This window comes from Buteo buteo, chromosome 7, assembly GCF_964188355.1.
Source record: "Buteo buteo chromosome 7, bButBut1.hap1.1, whole genome shotgun sequence".
NCBI lineage: Eukaryota > Metazoa > Chordata > Aves > Accipitriformes > Accipitridae > Buteo > Buteo buteo.
The window spans coordinates 28,400,376-28,423,857 of NC_134177.1; the positions used below are offsets into that span (position 1 = coordinate 28,400,376).

Consider the following 23,482-nt stretch of genomic DNA (forward strand, 5'->3'; position numbering starts at 1 on the left):
GTGGGTAGGCAAAAGCAAGTAAGTCCAGTGTTGGATAAATCCTGCTGAAAGAAGTATACAGCAACCTCTACTGAATGCTTCTAGGATGATTTCCAGGCTTTCAGCTTAGAGAGCATTTGATAATTGGTTCAGGTGATGTAAGCCAGTTTTGATTTGTAAAACAGGTAATCAGAAAAAAGGTCACCAGACCTTTCTGTAATTGTAGGTATAAGTGCCCTGTGTACTCACTCTGTCTTGCTTGCATTTAGATTATTACAGAAAGAACCAAGCCCAGGATGCACGAGTTCCAGTCTGAGGTGTTTATGATCATAGGGGGCTGTACAAAAGATGAGAAGTTTGTAGCAGAAGTGACTTGCCTGGATCCTTTGAGGCGGAGCCGCCTGGAAGTAGCAAAATTACCAATCACAGAGCAGGAGACAGAGAATGAGAATAAAAAATGGGTGGAGTTCGCATGCATTACGCTGAAAAATGAAGTCTACATATCAGGTAAGGAACAAGACATTGGGAGTGGAAGAGAGGAGCAGAGGGTTCTCACAATTATTTCCAGCTTTTATTGGGAGCATCTTAAGGCAGCTTGAGGAGATTTAAGCACTACAGGTATTCCTAATGCTTTGGCTCTTAGGCTCCAGAGAAGCACTGGATGTGTGAGGACACTGCCTAGCCCTGGTTTTAGCACAGGATTCCTTTTCAAACAATATCAATCTATATGCACAGCTACTTGTGTGTGGCACCGTAAACACTCAGAGACTGTGGTCATGGAAGGGCCCCAAGAACAGTTTACCAAACATAAAATGAAGAATAAGTGCTCCAACATCTTCTTGTAACAAGTCCATCTGCAGCTCCACATGCATAAGAAAATCCTGCCAGAACCTGACTCATTCTGCAAGAATTGGTCAAGAACCTGCAGGGAACTGTCACTGCTGTTTGGCTGCTACCTGAAAGCTGCACTTTCAGGAGCGCTTCAACAATCATCAGACAGGACTCTAGAAGTGCCCACTTGCTAATGGCAATATTAACTGTCAAAGCCAGATGAAACCCAGTGGTCCAGACACACAGCATGGGTCTGAACATCCCATTTGCAGCCCCTCATCCTGAGAGCTTCAGGAAGCATATTTAACTTCCCACCCAAAACCAGTTGAGCTGCATGTAGGGGTTTGATCCTGGAGCTACAGAGTTTTTACTTTGACAATCAAAAAGGTTAAACTCAAGCTTGCTAGTCAGTTTGACAGCTGGTTTTGATGGCCTGTCAAAAACAAGTTTGATGATCTCATTCTGCTTTCCAGAGGAAAAGTGACAGCAAGCTTTTAATTGCTGTCACGTTACAGACCACCTTAGAGAGCAGTGCCTCCATGGGCAGGATGCTTCTTCCTGCACAATCATCCACCAAATTCTATGCTCACTTTAAACAGGAGAGTAGAAAGGAGGGATGGCTAAAGTGTGAATGCTTTCCTTAAGTATGAATAGTGGTCCATTGACTGTATTCAAATATCTTCCATTGCATTCTTTCTTTGGGGAATCCACATATTTTTATTACCTCATTCCAATTTAAAGTTTATTAAATCTTTATCCTGGGATAAGAATTAGATTATTCCTTCCTTAGTTACAAATAAAGGAGGTTTTTACTTTCAGCCCATCACAGGGAGTTTCTTTTTACTCTGGCCACAGACCCTCTGTTAAAAGTTAGCTGTAGAGGGGAACCTAAGTCAAACATCCCAACTATGGAACATCCTTCACACCCTTGAGTTGAGAGGTCTCTTCTCCATTTGCCTTTAATCTGTTACTCTGCTACTGTTTCCTCTTTTTCACAGTCACAGGCTTTTTGCTTCCTTTTATTCCTGACATCTTTTCCAGTGTCTCTTCTCTGCTTTTCTTTTATGCTCTACCCAGGCTACTTCCAGACCAGGCTAACACCTTCCCTGCTACGGTGAGTCTAAGCTGGCTTTCCTCTTGCTGCTATTCTCACAGGTCCTCTTTTTTCCTTCTCTCCTTAATTTTGTATCTTTGACTCCCTCTCACCGTTCCTTCTTAGCCTTTCTCCTATCTCCTTTTCACCCTTCCCACCCAAATAAAAGGCTGAGTGGGCCAAAGTCATTAGTAGTTTCTTTCCAACTAAACCAAAGTATTAGTGTCTCAATCCCGATTAAACATCTGCTTCCTCCTGCGTGTCCTTCTACTCTTGTTTTCTTTCTTTTAGCTCTTGTGACTTGGTTCTTTTCTAACTTGGCTTGCATCTTTCCTAACTTGATCTCCCCTCCCATGTGCTCATTCCTCTTGGTATCTTGGTACAGTCTGGAGCCTTCCCTGCTCTTTCAGCATCTGAACAATAGGGAAGTCCTTTGCACAAGATTATGACTACTTTTAGATCATCATTTCCCCAAACAGTTTAAATGCTTTGACTGGATGGACTGAAACACTACATTTGTAGTGTAACTAAAAATGACATGAATTATCAGTCACCACTGTTACTTTTACTAATTTAGTTACAATTTTTCCTCAAATTAGAAAGAACTGTGGTCTAGAGAGAGAACAGAAACAAAATAAACCTCCAGTCGTCTCAAAAATCTCTCCCTACCCTGTGATGTGCAGCAAATTCACCCACCCAGTTCAGCTCAGGCTCCTACCAGAGTTTCAGCCTGTGCAGGAAAGAACAAGTTCATGTAAAAGGGAAATTTCAAGGGAGGGTAAGGGGAACACCTGCAGTCTCTCAGCCCCATTGTAACCATGAATGCTGCATTCAGGCCCTTCAGCCACTTCAGCTATTTGAGTGCAAATAAAATTCAACACATACATGTGAAAAATACTGAGACAAAAGCATTACAAACGACTCTTTCTAGCATGCTAATTATCTCCTATTCAATCTGCTATTTGGCCCAGAGATGAGCTCCATCAGTTTGCAGTGATCTGGCTGCAGTACAGAATACCAATGAAGGCAGACACTTTCTCAATGGAATATGAATTCTCTTTTCAGTATATTCAGCAGTAAAGCAAATGTTTAATCAGGTTGCAGATGATGGAATAAGCTACTCAGTCTGTAAATGTGGTTTCAGGCTTAACTAGATCCATTCGTATTGCAGTTACACCCAAAATTATATGCAAACAAAAGTGCTTGTTTAAAACACTGCTCTCTGCTTTAGCATGAGTAAAGATCTGCTTGCAAGTCAGCTCTAGAATGAATTTGCAGGATCCAGTTCTGATCTTTAATCTATAAATATGAAGCAAATCCAAGTCAGTAGAGAAAGAGACCAGAAGGAGAGGTACGAAAATGAGATCTCCCAGCCGAATGGTCCCAAGGCTAAATAGTAAAACTAAGATATCAGGCAGGGCTACTGTTGATAGGAGTTCCGAATCAGGGCTTTTGTTTTATGATGTGAACTACTAAGCTAGTGGACTGGATCTACCCTGCACAAACTGGCAGTTCCCCAGCGCAGGCCTGTTGTCGAGGGATTTGGCACTACCAGCTGCAGCATCCTGCACTATCTTATTTAAATCACGTTTGTTTATTTGCCACTTTGCAGCATTCTGCAAAGCCCTGGTGGTGCATAAAAATCTCTTGCATATCACCATGCTATGTGTGGTTGGTCATTCACTTGGTATTAAAATGAAAGTGGTTGTGATCTGGTAAAGTGAGGAACAGTGATTTATCTTTACTGAATATTTGGTTGTAGAAATCATTCAGTTTCCTTCACTATTAAGTAAACTAAATCCAGAAATTTTCTTCTGGTATAACAAGGCCAGGCCATTGGTGTAGGTATTTAAGAAGCTAACAGTAAGTACCAATGCTTTATTTTTTACTGTGCAAGAACTTCTTTAGATTTAAACGTATTGGAGATTTTGAGTAAATACAAGTTATGCTATCATATTTACATGTGTTGTGTACATTGCAGGTGGCAAAGAAACAAAGCATGATGTCTGGAAATACAACGCCTCCATCAACAAATGGATACAAATTGAGTATCTAAATATTGGGCGATGGAGGCATAAAATGGCTGTGTTGGGTGGCAAAGTATATGTCATTGGTGGGTTCGATGGCATGCAGAGAATCAACAGCATGGAAGCATATGATCCCTTTCATAACTGCTGGTCAGAGGTAAGATGCTGCATCACATAACATTTTACTCATTTGGAACATTTTAATCAGAAAATGTTAAGGCTTGGAATCATAAAAATGAACAAGACAGGATCTAGTACAATTCTTTTCAGTATTTCTGGTCTGTAAAAACCCTAAATATTTTTTCTATAGAAATGCATAACCTTCAGAAAGTAAAAATCACAGGATTGCCTGCCAGTCATTGCCTGTGAGACTTCTAATGGCTAACGTTCCTTTTCTTAGTTGGCTTTTAAAGCTAGTAGTCCATAAATCAGTAAGAACATAGTATACATGAACCAGAGTACAGGCTGAAAACTACTGCTTTGATACATAATATATATATATAATGTGTATATCAACCTGTGCATTATATATGGTATTGGTTATACGTTTAAGTTGTAAGTACAGTTTTCAAGGTAAAGAGGATGAAAAAAACCCAGTTCTACTAGCTGTACTTCAAGCAATGAGAAGAGAGTATTAGGCAGCCAATTAATCCATGAAAGTAATGATATTAGGCGTCATAATGGCAGATACAAGCCCCAGTTTTTAGATGATATCAAGCAATGCAGAGGAATCGTAACAATCACAGCTGCAAGTAGAAACAACAATATGAACAAGTTTCTTGTGTTTTTTCAATGTACATATGAATGTAAAGGAGATTTTGGGCATTTCTGACATTTCCTAGCTGTTGAATTGTTGATAATGTAATTTTAATAACAGCATTTGAACAGAGCATATTTTTATTAAGGGTTTTACAGTCTTAAGAAAAAGCTGAAACATACTTCTTCCTTATTCCTAGAAATGTCATCTTCTGAAACCTGCTGATCATCTTAAAAGGGATGTCTGACTTAAACTTCAGCAGGCTCCCACCCCATAGGCATCAGTCTGACTACTTCAGATGGTTACTAATGATTTTTTTATGGTCACACAGGCTGCTCCCCTCATGGTCAATGTGAGCTCCTTTGCAGCAGCGAGCTACAAGAAGAAACTCTACGTGATTGGGGGAGGACCCAATGGGAAGCTGGCGACAGACAAGACTCAGTGCTATGACCCTGCCACCAACACATGGAGTCTGAAAGCTGCCATGCCAGTAGAAGCCAAATGCATCAATGCCGCAAGTTTCCGTGATCACATTTATGTTGTGGGTAAGTGAAGCATTAGTGGTCCTTCTTGTCTGGACACAGCAGGGCTTGTTTCTGTGTGTTAGTTTTACCCACAAACTCTATGGAGTATCATCAAATGATCAGATGGCTCTTCGCATTGAGCTTAGTGAGGGATGGGAATCCAGCACATTCACAAACAGTTGTGAAGGAGTCACTAAGTCAAACTTCCTGTTAGCATGGAAGGTATCTTGGAAAGCTGGAGCTAGCCCAGAGACAAATTTAAGCCATCCAAAGGTGGGTTCGTAGTGGCAAGGGCATGATCTCATGGCTACATCATGTCTTCTCACCTCTCCAGGGGCATTACACAGCCCACTGCATACAGGATTTATGTAGAGATATGAGTACTAGGAGCAGGTCACAGGAGCACAGCCAGTGATATCCAAAGACCCAGACCTCTTCACTAGATCGTGCTTGGAGTTAATTCAGTCAATTGCCAGAACTGGAAGCTAAGATGGAAGAACAAGAGTTTAATGGTGAGCTGAACTGTGGAGGGAGGAGGGAGCCTGCATCTCCAGATGGTGCTGGAAAAAAACAAAAGAAGGAAAGAGGAACATATGTTTCCAAAACAGGAGCTCTGAAAAGTTCCCCCTCCCTCTCTCAGCCTTGGTGCAGAAAGTTTCTCACTTGCAGGATAATCAATATGGTGCTGAGGGCTGGCATAGAGCCAGAGTATCACCAAATAATAAATGGTGTTCTGAAGGGAGATTTATAATCTGCATGTGTGCACACACACACACACATATATATGTATATGCATGTACCTTGTATGTATGTAAATACCTCGTGCTTCTCCTCAGCACAGGGTTTGACCTCACCCTTTTTGTACAGGATGACAGACAGAAAGAGAAGGCATGACTTACAGGCTTGCTGATACAACTCCTGATAAAAACTGACATGATATTCCAGTTACATTCATTCAGCATCTTTCAGACAGGAACATCCACCAGTAAACCTATTGTTTACCTATCTGAGAAACAAATCTAGTTCAATCACATAGAAATCAGCCCCAACTGAAGTTTAAAAGATAAAAGAGCATTTGATTACTGCATCCAAAGCAATCAAATTACCCAGACCGATGAATTACTAACTGCCAGATGAATGACTATAACTAACAACATGTATGTTTTCAGTCTGTTCCAACTAGGAAATAAAACTTGTTTAAGTCACCTCACAATGAGCTGATCATCCCTCAAGTACTGGACTAGTATTGTCAAAACCAGCATTTACTGTAACTACAATACACAAATACTCACTTTGCCACCAGGTGGGATCCAGGGCACTGTTGCACCTCATCAATAAGGCCACGGCTTCAAGGTTTACCCACCCCTATTCTATATAGCTGCTATAGAAGACACATCCAGTCCCTGCAAATTTCAGAATAAGAACCATTTAGCTGTTGGTACTCTCAGGAAGGAATATATTTCCATAGCCTTCCTTGAGTATTGAGGTATTGACCATTTTTCAAGAGAAAAGGACCCTGCAAAATTGGAAAAGGTGCACAAAAGGTTTCAAAAATGACTACAGATTTGGGAGAAACTGAAGGTCACTCTCTGTTTAGCATATCCATAAGAAGATCATTGGTTCAGTCTGACAAACCCCTAAACAAGGAAGAGGCTTTTGAAAACAGCCAGCTCTAGGAAGAAGGAGGTTTGATGGACACTGAAGTTAGAGGAGTCTGAAAAAATCATGTACCCATTTCTAATACCGATACCTTACCACACCTAGTCCTTCATGATCTAAGCTCTTTTAAACAAGACTGTATTATTCTAAAGTTGTGTCCTTAGCTGAAGCAGCAGGTATGAGATAGGTCTGTTGCTGGGTACACTGTGGTCACACTGCGTGACCACAGCAGTTTGTTCTGGCCTTAAATTCCACAGCCTTATGAACAATAAGTGGCCTTCTGCGGATCTGGCTTTCAAAACAATAAAGCATCCTGTGACCTTGTTTTTTCTTAGCTTTGGGGCATAAATCATTCTTACGAATGTCAGGAATGGAGCCTTCTTGAAGTGGGTGTTTTAATTAAAATCTCTTACAGGAACAGCCAGTGCAAACTGATACGCATTTCCTCTCCAGGTGGGGCAATGAAAGCACTCTACTCCTACAGCCCCCAGGAAGACACATGGTGCCTGGTGACTCAGTTCACCCATGAGAGAGCCAGTTGTGGGATTTCTCCTTGCAACAACAAGCTGTTTATCACCGGGGGCCGAGATGAAAAGAATGAAGTCATTGCGACAGTTCTGTGCTGGGACCCTGAAACTCAGAAGCTAACAGAAGAGTGTGTCCTGCCTCGGGGAGTGTCTCATCACGGGAGCGTTACCCTCAGGAAGTCTTACACGCACATCCGTAGGATTGTGCCTGGGGCAGTTTCTGTCTGACCATAGGAGAACTGCAAAGAAACCCAATACCTCCGTGCCCCTGTGGCACAGACTGCAATGATGTTTTTTTAGCTGCAGGTAGCAATGGATGGAAATACTGCCACTGGGGTCCTCTGGGGAGTGTCTGTATATAAGCTCAGTCCTTGCATTTCCTCTGTACAGTATATCCTTAAATTATCTTAATTCCTTCCCTCCACAGAAAAACAAAGGGACCAGCTGTACCTTAGTCCTGCCAACACAATACCTCCAAATGGGCAAAGAAACATGATGTGTAGGTGGGAAATTTACTTCCCAGCTATATCTGCCCTGAAATGTGCTTGAACTGGCTCAGCCTGGTCCTGAAGTTTGTTTAACTATTTATTGTGTTAAGCTGGATTTGCAGCACCTACTACTGAAAAAGAGAAGATGCTTTTTGGAATGAAATATTTGTAACTTCAGTGAAATGTAAGGTCATTTCCTCCAAAGCTGTGCTTTTTTTCCAGCGATTGGCATATTAGATTAAGTTAAAACTGGTTGGTTTGTTTGTTTGCTTGCTTGAAGACACTTTGTTAGTTTTTCAGTTCTGCGTGACCAAAAATATCCATCTCAGTTTGCAAACATTTCCGTCATTCCCAAGAAAGAGACTGCACAGGCTGCAAATATAAATGAACGCTAATCTGGTTCCACTGAACATTCACTGTAGCTGTTTTCTAATAAAGATGACCAAAACCTAGTTTCCCTTTTGCTCTGTTCTGGGGTGGTTTACTGTTCTGCCTGAAAGGCTTTTTCCTCTCACTGTTGCTGTACAGAAGTGGGGTACCGGTGCCCCCGACTGGTCGCATCCCTGCCTCCATCCCCACTGGGTGGCAGTGCTCTCCCAGGATTTTTGTCACGGGTTTTGATTTCCTGGAACGCAAACGGACAGAACAGTCTGCTGGAGAGAAAAACAGTTCCAGGTACTGTTCCCAGCCTGATTCCTGGGACCATCACATGCTGTACCAGAAAGGGCAAGTGTTCAACAGGCCAGGAGGGCCCGAGTCTCAAGTCCCAGCATCTGGGTCAGTTGTAGAGAAAGAAAAATAAACACTGAAGAGGTCATGCTCGGGACACTCTGGGACACTCTTGGCCAAAGGCTGGGAACATATTCCTGTCCCTCCTCCCCTGCCTAGTTGCTGGAAAGAGCCAACTCACCATTAAATCAAGACAGAAAAAACACTGTGCAAAACAAATCTGTCCAAGCAGACAGCAGTGACTCCTTCCAGCCTCTCTCCCTCTCTGTAATGTCTCCTTTTGCCTTATACAGTATTAAAAATAATATTTCTCTCATGTTGGGCTGAGAAAAAAACAGGGGTTCCTGAATTTCAGCACACTAATGCCAGAGTCCTCAGCAGTACAGCAGGGCCCACAGACCATACTGGTGAGACTGCTGCAACTGTGCAGGTTGAGCAGGGCAGACGCAGCCCATGAGGTAGGTGCATGCCCCCCAACAGGTCTCCATTGTGTCCTTCCCTCAGAAAGACTGCAAGAAATCCTGTCTCTTCCGCAATTTGCTCCATGCCTTGAAACTCAGTTCTGTGATTCCAGCCAATCCCCACATTCTCTTACCCTAATTTTCCCCCAGTCCTTCCATTTTCAACTATTTTTTAAATTGGTCCCCTTCCTTCTTTATGTTCCTGTCATTCTGCTGGGTGCAGCACTTCTCACGCTTCCATGCTGGCCCAGACTGTCCCATCCCACTCTATTTTTCAGAGGGCATGAAGAAATGCCCTCTAAAAAGAGTATTTTATTCCAAAGGGTTTTTGTGAAGAACAGTTACCACCTTTGACTTGGCTAGCAGTACTGGCTGGTCTACAGGGACAGAGAAGGTGGATGAATGGGGTGGGTTTCCCTTTCCCCTTGAGAACCTGGGTTTCTGTATCTTCACCTGTTGCCAAAACTAATGATAGTGGCTGCTGAAGCTGACCAGTTCTTCCTATTGGGAATCATCCTAAAAACTAGTAGCCCTCAGGAGGTGGTTGCTAATTTTTCTCTTGAGAAAAATAATCCACTGAGTTGGAAAAAAGTTTTCCAAATAAACTTCCAAATACAAATTCCCAACTCTACATATCACAGACAGAAAACAGCCTCTTGTCTCTCCTGTGGTGGTTCCCCAGCCACACCTGCAGACTTTGGGCAAGCACGAGCCAGACCATCGCTCACTGACAAACAGCAGACAACAGAAACACAGCTTGGTTCCTTTCCCTTTCCTAATTCATGAGAGTCTCTCAAAAATTCTGCTGTTTTAATAGCAGTTCATGAAATGTTGTTTTTATTTGCCTCCCTGCTCTCCGTACCTTTCAGATTCATGGTGCAATCTGAAGGACTAGAAGCATATTGAAAAACAAAACCATTAAGGATCAGTAGCTTTAGGAATATGCCAAAAATCACGAGGCAAGAACTAGCAGTGCTGTGCCCCCAGTTACCAGCAGTGAGGTGGGAGTGGAGACAGGAGACAACAGAAATCAAGTCGCAAGGAAACTTGTAATTTCCTTTTCCTATCACAGGCTTGCTCTCATCTGTCATACCCACCTCCCACAGGGAATGGCCACATTTACAGTTTCTGTCCAAAGGATGTACAGTATCTCAGTGTACAAAACCAGTGACTAGTGAAGCAAAGAGCAGATGACTGCCTGCAGGAGCTGTGTAATCTGTCTCAGGGGCAGCCAGTGCTGTTCCCCAGCGCTGGTATGCAGCCCAGGGGTACTCAGGGTTGCCTTGAGTGCAACCAGGCAAATGCCAGTTTCCTTCTGACCTATTACTATACTAGACGTCCCTTAGAAAATGACACAGCCAACTGATGGAGCAGGAGTAGACACTCTAATATTAATCACTAAAACTGCAGGAGGTTAATTATTTTTACTGAATAATTACGCAAATTGTAGCAAATGGACTAAACCCCAAATTCAAAGCTGAGTGCTTGTTTACCTGCCTGGAGATTCTCTGCATCTCATGACACTGAAACTGATCTCATTTGAGGCACAGATCTAACTGCAGATTTATTTATTTATTTCTTCAGTGCTGTATGGCACAGACCCAACCCCTGGAATGCAGGTCTGACTCCCTTCAGTCTGCAAGTTACAGACAGCAGTCAACTGCACTGTAAATCCAACCGAGAGGGAAGAGAGCAGTGGTAAGCGAAGTGACAATGTTGGCACAAGAAAAGAGGGGGAAAACTGACCAGCAATATATTTAGGCTAAAAATTAGAATACCTTTAGTGATTCATGCTATTGCAATTCATTAAAGGATTACTGCCCCCAGCTGCCAAATCACATGTTAAAGTCAACTGCTCTCCATTTCACTTTAAATTAAAATGCTAGGCAGGCACAGTGACATCCAAGAAGTTCACTTATGTAACCTGGGAGAGGTCGATACATGGGCCCTGGTAAAGTCTTAGTTTGAATTTCCAGAGCTTATGTGGAGATACCCTTACAAGGTTGCTAATTACTACAGCCATAAGGTTGTGGCAAATAGAGAAGCCTAACAATCTTTAAGACAAAACTCAATATATTTATGAAAAGAATTATAGGTACCTAGTGCTTGTGATGTTGCCCTGGTGACTCCTTTGGTCCTATTCAGATAGACTGGGGAAATCCCCAAAGGCCAGTGGTTCAGGTGTATGGTGTGTTTCTTCTACACATGCTGTAACATACTGCTTTTGTACCAAACAGCACCGTAATATTCCATGTGAAGAAGTTGTCTACAAGCAGTCACTTAAGCAAAGCTGACCTATCTAATGTTAAACCACCTTAAAGTGGATTAATAAAATATCATCAACTCACAGTGCAGATGACCGTTTAGAATTCCATTCACCGTAACTAATCTCAGTTCAACTAAAATCTTTTCTAGGCAAACACCCATTTTAGGGAACAATTTCCAGGACATGAATAAGATTACTTTATTCATCTTTCTTAGCAGGTTACTTCTACAAAGTAGTGTTTTGTTTGCCTGGTCCTTATGATATCACTATATACAGATTTCATAGATAAACTTGCCACGATCACCAATTCACTTCCTCCATCTTTCAGTGTCCTTCTTTATGTTACCAAACTTCTAGTTGTCTCTAAATATATCCAGGGGACGTGTATGTAAGAAAGAGTTACAGAATTGGCAATATAATCCTACCCAAATCTGTCCTGGAGATTAACTTCATAATTGACAGAGGTTAGCAGGAAGATCAAGTACTATTAACCTGCAGCTACCCAAAGTCACCTATGGCTGTGTATAGAACTACCTTACTTTATACTATTTACACAGTTATCTTTAGTACTTAGCATGCAAATTTACAATATAGGTAAACTTCAGGTAATAAAGCTTGAAAGAACCTTGCATGGACAAAACAACCTGTTAGTTATCAGCATCTTTGTCAATGGGCATTGGCATAAAGATTTAGCCCAGGATACGAACGGCCTGGGGAGTTACGGGTACCTCTTCCATTCTTGATCATATTGCATGCTAAAGGGATTTAGCAGAAAGCACCCGATCTAGTATACAGACATATTCCCCATCTTTCCTAGTGTTATGGAAGACCCCTGTTATAGGATGAGTATAAAGTCTTTATAGAAACATAGCTTGTGTGATGGATGTCTATGGTACATTCATCTTGAAAAATGAAAGCAGCCAGTAAAAAGCAACTTCTAGGTCCTAATTTTTTTACTGAAGACTATTGAGAAGAAATGTTGGGTTTTTTTTCTGGAAAACAAAGCAATTAGGAATTTAATGCTCCTTTGGGTCAAAATAGGGGAAGCACAAAACCATGGTTAAAGAAAATATGCAATATTACAGTTTATTCACTTGCAACAACTTTACCTTAGAGATGCTCTTACACAAGAGGTGTCCCTTAGTGGCAAAGCCTCTGTTATGTCCTTGCTCATTCCCAGATCTGAACTGGAATTTGTTACCCCCCTCAATTGTGCTGACACAGCTGTTCGCAGAACATCCTATAAACCAGATTGCTGGGATGATCTCGGTTCAAATGAAAACACCACCACTTCTCTTTGGAGGGATATTTTTAACCTGAAACCCCAGAAGCAGTTGTATCAGCAAACTGGAGAGAGCAGACACTGCAATGTGAGGAGAGTAACAAGCAGTCTGGGAATGAGCAGAGAAAGAGATCAGCAGGAACCTCTCAAACAGGATTCACTGCCAAAAATCATCTTGTGCAACCAGACACCAATGTCCTCCTGGCTCACACTTAGTGGAATTCTTCAGATGAGGGTGAAATACCCAAAAGCCACATTCAGCACTTTCTGTGTATTGCTTTAAGCAAACAGAAGGTGGAGAGATTCTGCACACAAGGAAAATACTGCACAGAGTGAAATCAAGGGCCATTTTCTAATGCTTTTTTTCTTTTAAGTCCAATGTATTTTTGTATAAAAAGTAACAAATTCTAAAAATATTATCTTTAGAAATACCAAAGCTCTTTTCTCAAGTCCAAGGAATGGCACTGCAATTTAATTTTCTCACACTGAAGTTTATGTCTAATGAAATTTTGCATTCTTTAAAGATCAGAAATATGTTTTACTTATCTTCTATAGGTAGGTGGCTGATCTGGAAAACCCAGAAGGCTCTTACAAGATACCATCTTTCTTGGCCCTGAGTATATCAACAGGCTCTGCAGCCTCTCCTCCTGACCTTCCTAGGGGTTTGGTGGCAGGTACCCAACACCAGCTCCGATACGGTGCAGCTGTAACCTGTGATCAGGCTGCTAGAGAAGATTTTTGTGAGCCAGAACTGGGAGATGCCTCATCAGGGACTCAGAAGCAGTGTTTATGCTTAGTCTCTCTCCCCGGGTCATGTCTGAGCTATGCCATAGGTACACGGGTGGCCAGCCTCACACATTGCTGCTCCTGCCCTGCTGCCCTAGCTGCTGGGCTCAGCCTTGGCCTGGTCACATCAGTACGGACCCAGCAGGGAATCAGGGCTCTAGGCTGACCTAGGCTCCCCACAGTCACCCACCCGCCCAGCTCACCCAGCACAGGCACAGCGGGACTGAACCCTGCAGGGAGGTACTGCCACCCACTGCCCCCAGCTCGTTTTCCTTCACCGAGCAGCCCATCCATCTGTGTTATGCCCTGACAGTGTCATGTGCCAGGCTGCCCAACAGACACTGATCAAAGATGACTTCCCATCAGACTGAGATTTTATAAAAATTCAGTGTTTTGCAGATTGGCAGACAGAATCTGTAAGGCAGCTAATACGCTAGCACACTGCACAAGATGAAGCACAGCATTTCACTGAGTACAGCAGTTTCTGGAGGCCCCTCTCAGTGTATGTTTTAAAGAATAGGACATTGGCTACCAACCTTGCACGAATACACTGTGAGTGAAAGAAATAGCTGTTCTGTTCACAGCATGTTTGGTTAAGGATCCTCTCTGCTGTCGGTGATGCTGTCAAGAGACCTGTGGTTACCCCCTTTGCTTTGCACCATCGATTTTTAATTTTCTATTTTCCAGAAGGGCATCTGCCACAGGTGGATGAAAATGATCTTGATTCAATATGTCCTCCAAAAGATACTGCCTTCCCGCATCAGAATGAAGCTTAGAACTTCATCCAGGGTAGCGTTTGCTGTATTCTCAGCTGTGATGTGATGAAAGATCTGTGGCCTTCTGGCACCCAGGAGACAGAGTTCTTCTTCAGATCACTTCTTCAGAAGCTGAGTGATTTCCATCAGGCTTGCATGCTAACAAGGTAAGGACAACTCCTCTGCTGTGGCTGTGCTCTGCGTTGGCTCAGGATTGTGATGGAGCAGGTGACACCAGGCGAAGATGCTTCCTTCTGACAATGGATTTGAGAGATGCTGAGATCTCTCTGTATCGCAGCCCATACAGAAAAGGGAACAAAACTTTAGGCAGAATCATCAGGACATTGCAGACTGTCAGGGAGACCCAGATTCCTGTCTGCAGTCTGATGACAACATTAATGCACAAGAACGATTCTACAAAAAGGGCCAAGAGCGGAAAGAAGTAAAAAAATAACACAGTGTTGTGCATTAAAAATGTTACACTGGCTCTGGAGCAGATGCTTTCCCATATACCCAATTGTTTGGTTTTAAAATACAAAATAGCATAGCAACAAAATATTAGAGACAGGCAGAGAAAGATAACCGTGGTAGAAAGCCAGAAACAGAGTTTCACAGCATCAGTCCCATTCAGAGTTAATATTAGTATTACTGGAACCGAGCACATTTCCAGAACACAGGGTACAAAGCTGTGAGTGCTTGATAGCACCAAGAAGAAAATTCCAGGGAAAGCCCCAGAACACATCCATAGTAATACAATAATTTTTTTAGTTCGTGAAGGAGGCAAAATAGCAATGTAGCGCAAAGGAAACAAAATAGCTATGTATGTGTCCAAGACTATTGCAGCAGCTGTGAACAATCCTCCACAGTAAGCCACTGCCAGCAAAAATAATAGGAGGACACAAACTTCCTTCGGGAGATGTACATGTGCTGCATTGAGAGCAGCTGACAGCGTGTAGAACAACAGGTATATCAGATCAGAAAGCAGAGCATTTCCCAGCAGCAGGTACCTTGTTTCCTGACGGATGCTAAACGTAGAGAAGATCACAAACAAGATGGCAGGAATGATGAGGACACCTGCCACGAGGCCGACAACTGGAGGGATTAAAAACATCTTCATGTTTGTGCCTGATGGGTTGAGAGCCCATTCCTCCAGCAAATAGTACAAAGAAGCATCATCCAAATTTGAGGAACTGTTGAACTCTGTCTCCCTGTGGCGGTATTCAGTTGCATTTTCTTTCTTCACTAAAGCACAGCTAGAGAAGTCCATGTCCTCAGGATTTTGGGATGATTGTCTGACTTGGAGAAAGCAAGATCTTCTACACTGAGTCCTTAGAAAGGCAAATGAAGCAGAGGATGCAAAAAGCCCATGGAAGCAAAGTGACTTCTGTAGCCAATTCTACCAACTCTTCTCAAGAACAGAAAGTTGAAACTTGTAAGTGAATTCTGTGGTGCCAAAAGATGGTTTTGCCTAAAGTGGAGATTTTCTTTTCTTTCTCCAAAAACTAATGTTTAGAAAATAGAACGAATCTTTGTGTGCTTTAAAAAAAAGTCTAAAGCCCTCAGCTAGCTCTTTCGTCAGAAATGAATAGGTTGATCATTTTCAATAGTTTGAGTTTGTTCTCATCACATTATCACTCCAATGAGGCAGATGAAATATTAGCTTGATTAAACAAATATGCGATGATACAGAATAACTATTCCACGTGTACTAATGTAGGAGAGTCATAAATGCGATTGGGTGATGTTTTGTACCAATTGGTATGCAGTAACACAATTGATTTGAAGTGATCAATAAAAAAGGCTCTCAATCGTGTTGTAAAATTGTATCGCAATGGCTCTAGTGAATGAAATTATCTTATTTATAGATCACAAACATTTTTGCTTCATGAATCAAATCATGTTATTTACAGATGATAAGCCTTCCCCTGCCTTTTTTAATGCATGATATACAAATACTAAATTCTCATCTATCGCAGACTTACAGTCAATCTGTGAATTGTCTGGGATGAGTGACATATACTATAACATACCAACATACCCTACAGCAGACTTGGCATTTCCAATGTCCATTTGGAGACCTATTCTAGCTTGCTGGCCAGCGCGCTGCTGCTGCTTTTACTATCAGATCTCAGTATCAGAGCTGGGGGCGCAATGAGAGAATTGTGAAGACTGTGGACTGCGAGAAGGAACTCTTCAAGTTCTTCCAGTCATGGTCTGATCAGAAGAAAAGCTAATTTTTTTTAATAGGATTAACGCTGGCTAATAAAGCTTTAGTTTTAATCAAAAACACTGTACTGATGCCATTGTTCATCATCTTGTGTGATGCAAAGTGGGCATAGCAGCACTATTTCCTCCTGCAGTTGCTTAGCCCTGTGGACACCGCACAAAGCAGCGCAGCGCTACTACATCACAGTACTTTGCTGTTTACACAGGGCATAAGTAGCAACGATCAGATCTGCAGAATATGTAGCTTTGTCAGCTCCCAGTTCTAGTTGCTCTTCTCACTGGTGGTGCAGGGGCATACTGAAGCTTTTGAAGTAATGGTAAATATCAAAGGATTTCTCCCAGTATTTGAAAAATAATGTGTGCACAAGCCAAAGGTCTGATATAATAGACAAAATAAGTAGTCAATGAAATTTGCTGGCTGCTCAGCTGTTTTGAAGTTATATTATTTATTTAGATGCCTAAAAATAAAAATGTCTAAGTTCAGACAACCTTTTTGGCAGTCCTGACAAGTCTACCAGGACCTCCCACATTCACCAGCATGGTCAAATCTTTAACTACTGTTTCAAGTATGATTTCCTTTTCCTCTCAAGTAATATGGATTCTACTACTGACACTACAAGAGCAGAGGGAACGTGGCTCCTTACTTAACATGGCACTATTGTATTATTACTCCAGCACTACCAGCCTATAGCAATGCAGCACGCTTACATCCACGGGAGACAGCACATAGCCTCACCTCACAGAAAGTTGTGCTGTGCCATGGATGTGAGGTCTCAGGGCACGCCAAGTAACAAAGCAGACAGCTTATGAAACTCAGCATCAGTCATCAAATCTTCTGCACATTTCATTTCCTTACACACTGATAGCTGGCATCCATGAACAGTATGTTAAGACAGTTTGACAGGTTGCACCATATGGAACAAAGGGATAGCAGGAAAAACCAATAATAATTTTAAGCACAGAATTTCAGTTGCTATGGTGCCTGGGTAGGCAAAACAGAAGGTGGTTATTTTTGCTCACTCAATCCTGCATCCACTGAAAAGTGTGTGAACAATATTGATGCAATTATACATTTGGCTTCAGGATCACACCCTGCATCTATCAATGAGTCACAACACAGTTAATACCTTAAGTAGACAGTAGCACTCAAACACCCAAACACCCAAACTGTTGAATTATACTATTATTGCAAAATGGAAGGGAAGCAATGAGAACTCAGGTGTGTGCAAATCACTTCCAACTACAATTTTAGACCTCTGTTAATGGTGGAAGTGTTTCCTGCCTCCCAGCTCATGGCATTGCAAGGATGTCCTATTAATGGACAGATTCTCTCATTTCCATATAAAATCACAACTGTATTTCCACCAGCTGGTTAGGATTAAATGCGAACAAACAAAATAGTTCATTGTCATCTCATCTGCACACTTTTGGCTGACAGAAAAATAAATGCAAATACAATATACAATGATCTGCTGGCATTTATAGGAGTGTCTAATGCAGCCAAGTATTTCACAGAGTGATGTTATACAGCACTGTAGTTCTGCAAATATATATCTCAAGGGCTTGTTGTTTATATATAATTGTTCAATTAACAAATAGTTCTTATTTTTTCAGTCTAATTATTTTTCTCCTGATGCCTGAAAACAACATCCTTATAGCAGATCTATTCCTTTCTCTTGGATAAAAGAGCTAGAAGTCCCAGCTACATCTGGGAGGGTAACAAACACATCATCACTACTGAAAAGTACAAAGCAAAAGTGCTAACTCGAGCAACCATCCACTGAAGCACCTTTTAAAAATCCACTTCCACGGCCATGAAAGTGTAAATATGAATAATGTAAGGTAAATAATGTGAAAGGTAAGCAAAGGTATAAACTTGCTAATTATTCCACAGTAGCTGACTGCAGGTTCACTGTCAGATGAGATCCTCATGACAAATGCAAAGTAGTTCATGACTCTCTCATTTAGCCCACATGCAAAGAGTACCACAGAGCCCCTGAGACATCACAAGTTCACAGCCTTGCTTTTCCTGTGCTCAACTATTCATCTGCTACAGTCTACACATGGCAGAGTAAGTCCTATGGCATCAGCTTGTTCAGCTTTAATTGTGCTACTGTAAAAGTCTTCAGAATGCAGGCAGGCTTTAGTTTTACAAAAATGGAAAATAGCAAATAACTGGAAGACAGATTTAACCCTATCAGACCTGGACAAGTCCAGCCAAAGCTACTCCCCTCAGATTTCCACAGGGGCTTATAACTGTTCAGTATAGTTCTGCTAGATTTAAAAATTTAAATGGTTGGTGTCTTGGCACACTGATATACACCCAGAATAGGTGGCTCTGGAGAATATCTGCTTGTTGTCGCCTTTCATTTTCTTGAGCTTGGGAGGCATTTCCAAATCTGGACCATTTGCAAGGGGCTCACAGCTCTGAAGACCACTCCTGAAGACACTGAACTTAGACAGCTCCTTGCCATTGTGTCTCAGTGTTCAATATTTTGTGGTGCCCACTTGAATGATTCTCCTGCAATTTCCTGTAAACCTGGCCTTAATGGCCTAGTTATTGATTTTTTAAAATGCTCTCTGATAAATTTATGTTAGGTGGATGCACTTTTTACATATCTTGCTGATTCAGACCTACAGTATTAGCAGCCCCTCTTCTGGCTCTTATTCTGGCTCAATACAGTCTGTATTGATTGTCAAACTGAATCACACACTGTTAATTACCTTACTCATTTCTGCTTCAATCAACATCCCACTGAAAACTTAGTTACCTTATCTGTTGAGTTTGGAAGATCTAAGAAAGTATGCATTTAGCCATACTGAACACTGTAAATCCAGCAAAGACTGTACTACATTATATTCTGTTACTGAATATAAACAGGTATTGTCAAATTGAACAGAAAAGGTCAGAAATATTACTGTCTTACAGCAGCTGGTATGGACTTAACTGTGTACACACATAGGGAAGCTTCCTATTTCACAGAGTGTTTAGTCTAACTGATTCAACAAGTCAACAAGCACACTGCTGCCATGACAGGGAAGCACCATACAAGAAAGGGAAGCCAACCAGAATAATGCTAAGATTTCCCCAGCCCTTCATCCCAAGAGACTGTGTTAGGAGGGGATACCCAGAGGAAGTATGTGACTAAATTGCACGCTCACATTCACCTCTGAGGTTCCCTGGGTGCCATCACATCACTGTCTCAGTATGAGCATAGAGTCTTTGACGTGGCTGTGTGTTCCAGCATCACTCACCAGGTCCTAGCCTAGAAAATTATACTGTGCTTTGGGTCTGCCCCAGAGACCAATCTGCCTGGCCTGGAGCCCAGGGAGAGCAGTGTAGAAAGGCCACCTCAGAATCCACCACAGCAGCTTGAACAGAATTGTTTAGGATGAGACAGTTGGGTCCAACAAATCAACATTTTCACTGGAATGTTGTTTCATGGGGATATTTCCAGCCATGTTTACAACAGAGCCTTGAGCTCAGGAGGCTTCATGTGCTAGTGCGGTTTCTTTAACTTCCTTCCAAGAATGCCCCCCTTCCAGGCTTATCTAGGTCCAGAAGGCATCTCACTTGCTGGTAAAGCTCTCCCAGCTGTAAAGAGCCAAGTGTCCATGAGCAGGCCAGCTCCTCCCAGCAGGGCAGAGAACCAGCTGCAATTATTTCCTGCCTGTATCCATATTCTCACTCTGGGGAAATGAGCTGCTGTCACTGAAAAAAACAAGTAATCAGAACAGTTTAACTGTACTGTTTTTCTGGTTGAGCTTTCCCTTATTCTTCTCCTTTAAATATATAGTCAATTAAAAGACAACTTTTTTCTAAACCTTTAAGATTCCCTCTAAACTTTTCTGCAAGCCCCTTCATGGTCAGGGCCTGCAGGGGAGAGGTATAGCTTGACTGTCCTAGTCTTATTGTCCTAGTCTCCATGCCTCAGCTATCTATCTCCACTTGGCTCCACAACTATTGTTCAGCTCCTTACTTGTTATTTGCTATAGGTGAAATATATGCATTGCTCTTGTACAAAGTTCACAAATCAGGCATAGCAATTATTAAAGTTAAGGAAGTAAAGAAACGGGTGTGAAAACTAAACTCAGATTACAATGATTTTAAAGGTCAAATGAAACCTGAAACAAAAGAAAACAGGGATTAGAAAGCACTGGATTGAAGATGTTTTGATGAGGCTCCCAAACAAAAGAGAGGACATTGAGAGAGAGACTAGGAGGACTCAGCATTAAATCCCTGAATCACTTCTTCTAATTCCAAATACCATCAGGCCATGGTGATCACAAAGCCAAGGTAAATTTTGTACCAAATCTGCCTTGCAGGTGCAATATTGAGAATTAAGCTGGATGTCAGAAGAACAGAATTTTGGAATATTTGACAAATATTTCAACAAAAGGTTAGAGAAGTAATACAACCTGAGGAAAAAAAAAAGCGCCTGTGAGTCCCAGACACAACCTACTTTCCTGCAGGTCACTGCTTGGCCCTGACTACTGTGAGCTGCAGCTAGCAGAACTCACCCATTTTTATTTCCTGAGCCTGGCAAGGCAAAGCAAGACAGGTTTTCCTTCTCTGCTACAGTGTGTCTTTCGTGCTGAAAGGACCTACATGATTCATCCAGTGACACATTTTCATGTGACCAACTGCAGATATGACCAGGGATTATAGCAAACAACTGCTAGTTTACATGGTCATTTATGGATGGATTCACAGGACACCAAGAGAAGCCATCCTAGAGTGTTTCTTAGATTTAATGATCTCTCCTGCCTACCTACTTTTCATAGCAATGCATTTGTGAACCAGGAGAAACAGCCTACTAAATAAGGCCTATTTTTAAAATATCAGCCTTCTTTCCTAAAGCAGTTTAATTTGCAAGGAGGAACCTTTCTAAAATTTCAAACACTATACAACATTGGCGCTAAAAGGAGTTACCTGTGGAAATCTAAGGCCTTTAGGTAAAGAACAATAACTTATCACTCTTATCTGAGGATTTAGAGCTATCAGAAGAGATTAAACCCATATTCAATATCAAACAGAGTCATGAGCAGAACTAGAAATACACATGTGAATTCGTGGTTCCTCAACTCCTACTTCAAGTCAGGGAGAAAGCTCCTTCTCCTGAGAGAAATCTTCTCAAATGAGGGAGATACATGCATCCACCAACCTCCTAAGAGATCCTTCCATCTCAGACTGTCTGTCTTTGTGGTTGTGGCTGGCACCAAAAAATTTTATGTCTCTGTCCTGTCTCACCAGGAATGATCTCCAACATCACCTAGGAAACACTGCTGCAGGCAGGCAAAAGCAGAAGTTACCTGGCTATGTCCCTGTCTTAACATGTTTTGTCTCATGTAAAAAGTCAGGCAGTACAGGAGGAATTTAGCATGGTATTTCCTTGAAGGATGATTTGATGAGAAAGGAGACAGATGGCTGAAGAGTGTAAAGTGCAAGAGAGATGGAAGGAAAAAAGGGTAGAAGAGACAGGTTGGCATATATAGGCAGGGGCTTTAATGGTTATGCAGCAGACAGGAGAACCCCAGCCACAGCTGTATGCTGTAACAGTTCCTGACAGCTGGGAAGCATTTGTCTGCACTGTACAAGCTGGGGGATAAAGACAATATAGGAATCAAGATTGAAGGAAACACACTAGGAGTGGAGTAGAAACAGAAAAGAGAGAAAAAATGCAGTATGAAGGAAAAGACATGTTCTTTCTTCCTAGTCATGCGTTTTGATGACAGACTGTGAATGAATGGATACAATCTGTATATGGCACGGACTAGCACAAGGCACAGCACCATCCTGGGGAGGAAGGAGCCTCACTGCCAAAATTAAGATGCTCCTTCCCAGTTCCCAGGGCAGTGGTTCCCAGGTGGCAAAGATACTGAAGCAACAATGATTCTCTGAAATACTTCTGCCGCCAGGGAGACGCTGACCTTATCTCACACTGATGAAGCAGGTGCCAGGCACAGCCGCCATATGGCAGAGAGATTAACTGCCAGCATGTGCTGTATAAGAGTCACAATCTCTTATTAGCCAAGCAGGGGATATGCCGTGGGTTGCATACACAGTGCCATTCACAAGCTCTGTTGTCCCTTCCCAGCAGCTCCTTTGTTACTTATCCAGCACAGGTGCTTAAAAATTAGGTTTTCTCCACATGAGGCCTCGCTCTGCCTTGTCCTCGTAACAGTGGCTTTGTACTGCTCCCACTCATTTCCATAGCAATACCCTGTCCTCTCACATGGGAGATTCAGACTTCATGGCAGGAAGGCAATGTTAGGGAGGGAGAAGGAACACAAATGTTGGAACACAAATGTTCTGAACTTGTAAAGAAAAGAGAGAGTTGTTTTTTTTTTTTTTAGACAAAACTACCAGTGTTTGGGTTATGCAAGCCCACATCAGCCTCACTCTCCTGGTGACCTCCACAAGCACAAGGCAGAGGGCACATCACCCCCCGATACACCCAGAACTTCTCACCAAACTGGCAGAGTTACAGCTCATGACAGGGAGAGATCAAGGCACACAAAGAATGTTGCTGAAGGCAGCCAACAAGCTGAGATCTTCACTAAATACAGTCAATTTTATTTCTAGTTTAATTATTTGTTTCTTTCTTCTCCTGTCCAAGTTCCAGCTCATTAAAGGATGCACATGAGGAGCTCCAGAGAAGATATGCCCTGTTTTCTCTTGCTATTGTCCTCAGCAGCACCTAGAGCCAACCAAGGCTCTGTGAACAAAGGTACAATGGTACCTGATGAAGAACTGGGGCCAGATGCATTTTCAGCAATTTAACACAAATCATACTGAAAAGCAGTGGCGGAGCCAGAAATTAGAATTTCGTCTCCTGAGTGTTGGCTCAGGGCCAACATAGCACACTCCCTTTTCAGTCTCTCTATGCTTTTGTAAGCATTGCTACCTACTAGCGTGGTAGCCAGCTCCAAACTGCCTTCAGATAGCTCAGCTATAGCTCAGCTATCCACAGGCAAATGCCCATCCTGTAAGAGTTCATTATATTTACAGCTACTGGGGGTGACTAGAAAAACAAACAATTTTTCTAACCCATTTTCAGAATTTTCTTGGGAATTCCTAGGTCCTTTTAA

At 42.1% G+C, this 23,482-nt stretch overlaps 2 protein-coding genes across 7 annotated transcripts in view; one reads left to right on the top strand and one right to left on the bottom strand.

Annotated features, from left to right (window-relative positions):
• Positions 1–9,086, top strand: part of KLHL6 (kelch like family member 6) — a 22,918-nt gene extending 13,832 nt beyond the window's left edge. The window contains exons 4-7 of one of the 3 annotated variants that reach the window (XM_075031974.1): positions 249–486; positions 3,885–4,087; positions 5,019–5,232; positions 7,324–9,082. In XM_075031974.1, coding sequence (XP_074888075.1) covers positions 249–486; positions 3,885–4,087; positions 5,019–5,232; positions 7,324–7,625 — 957 coding nt within the window. In that variant the 3' untranslated portion in view covers positions 7,626–9,082. Of the gene's footprint in view, positions 1–248; positions 487–3,884; positions 4,088–5,018; positions 5,233–7,285 lie in introns of all 3 variants that reach the window. The other 2 variants (XM_075031975.1, XM_075031976.1) reach the window with 2 other exon arrangements.
• GPR148 (G protein-coupled receptor 148) overlaps positions 5,558–23,482 on the bottom strand; it is a 23,462-nt gene continuing 5,537 nt past the window's right edge. Inside the window, exons 1-3 of one of the 4 annotated variants that reach the window (XM_075031988.1) lie at positions 13,946–16,418; positions 6,504–6,614; positions 5,558–5,696 (exon numbers count right to left, since the gene is read on the bottom strand). In XM_075031988.1, the coding sequence (XP_074888089.1) occupies positions 14,373–15,431 (1,059 nt within the window). In that variant the 5' untranslated portion in view covers positions 15,432–16,418 and the 3' untranslated portion in view covers positions 5,558–5,696; positions 6,504–6,614; positions 13,946–14,372. Of the gene's footprint in view, positions 5,772–6,503; positions 6,615–13,945; positions 16,419–23,482 lie in introns of those variants that run through there. The other 3 variants (XM_075031990.1, XR_012651005.1, XM_075031991.1) reach the window with 3 other exon arrangements.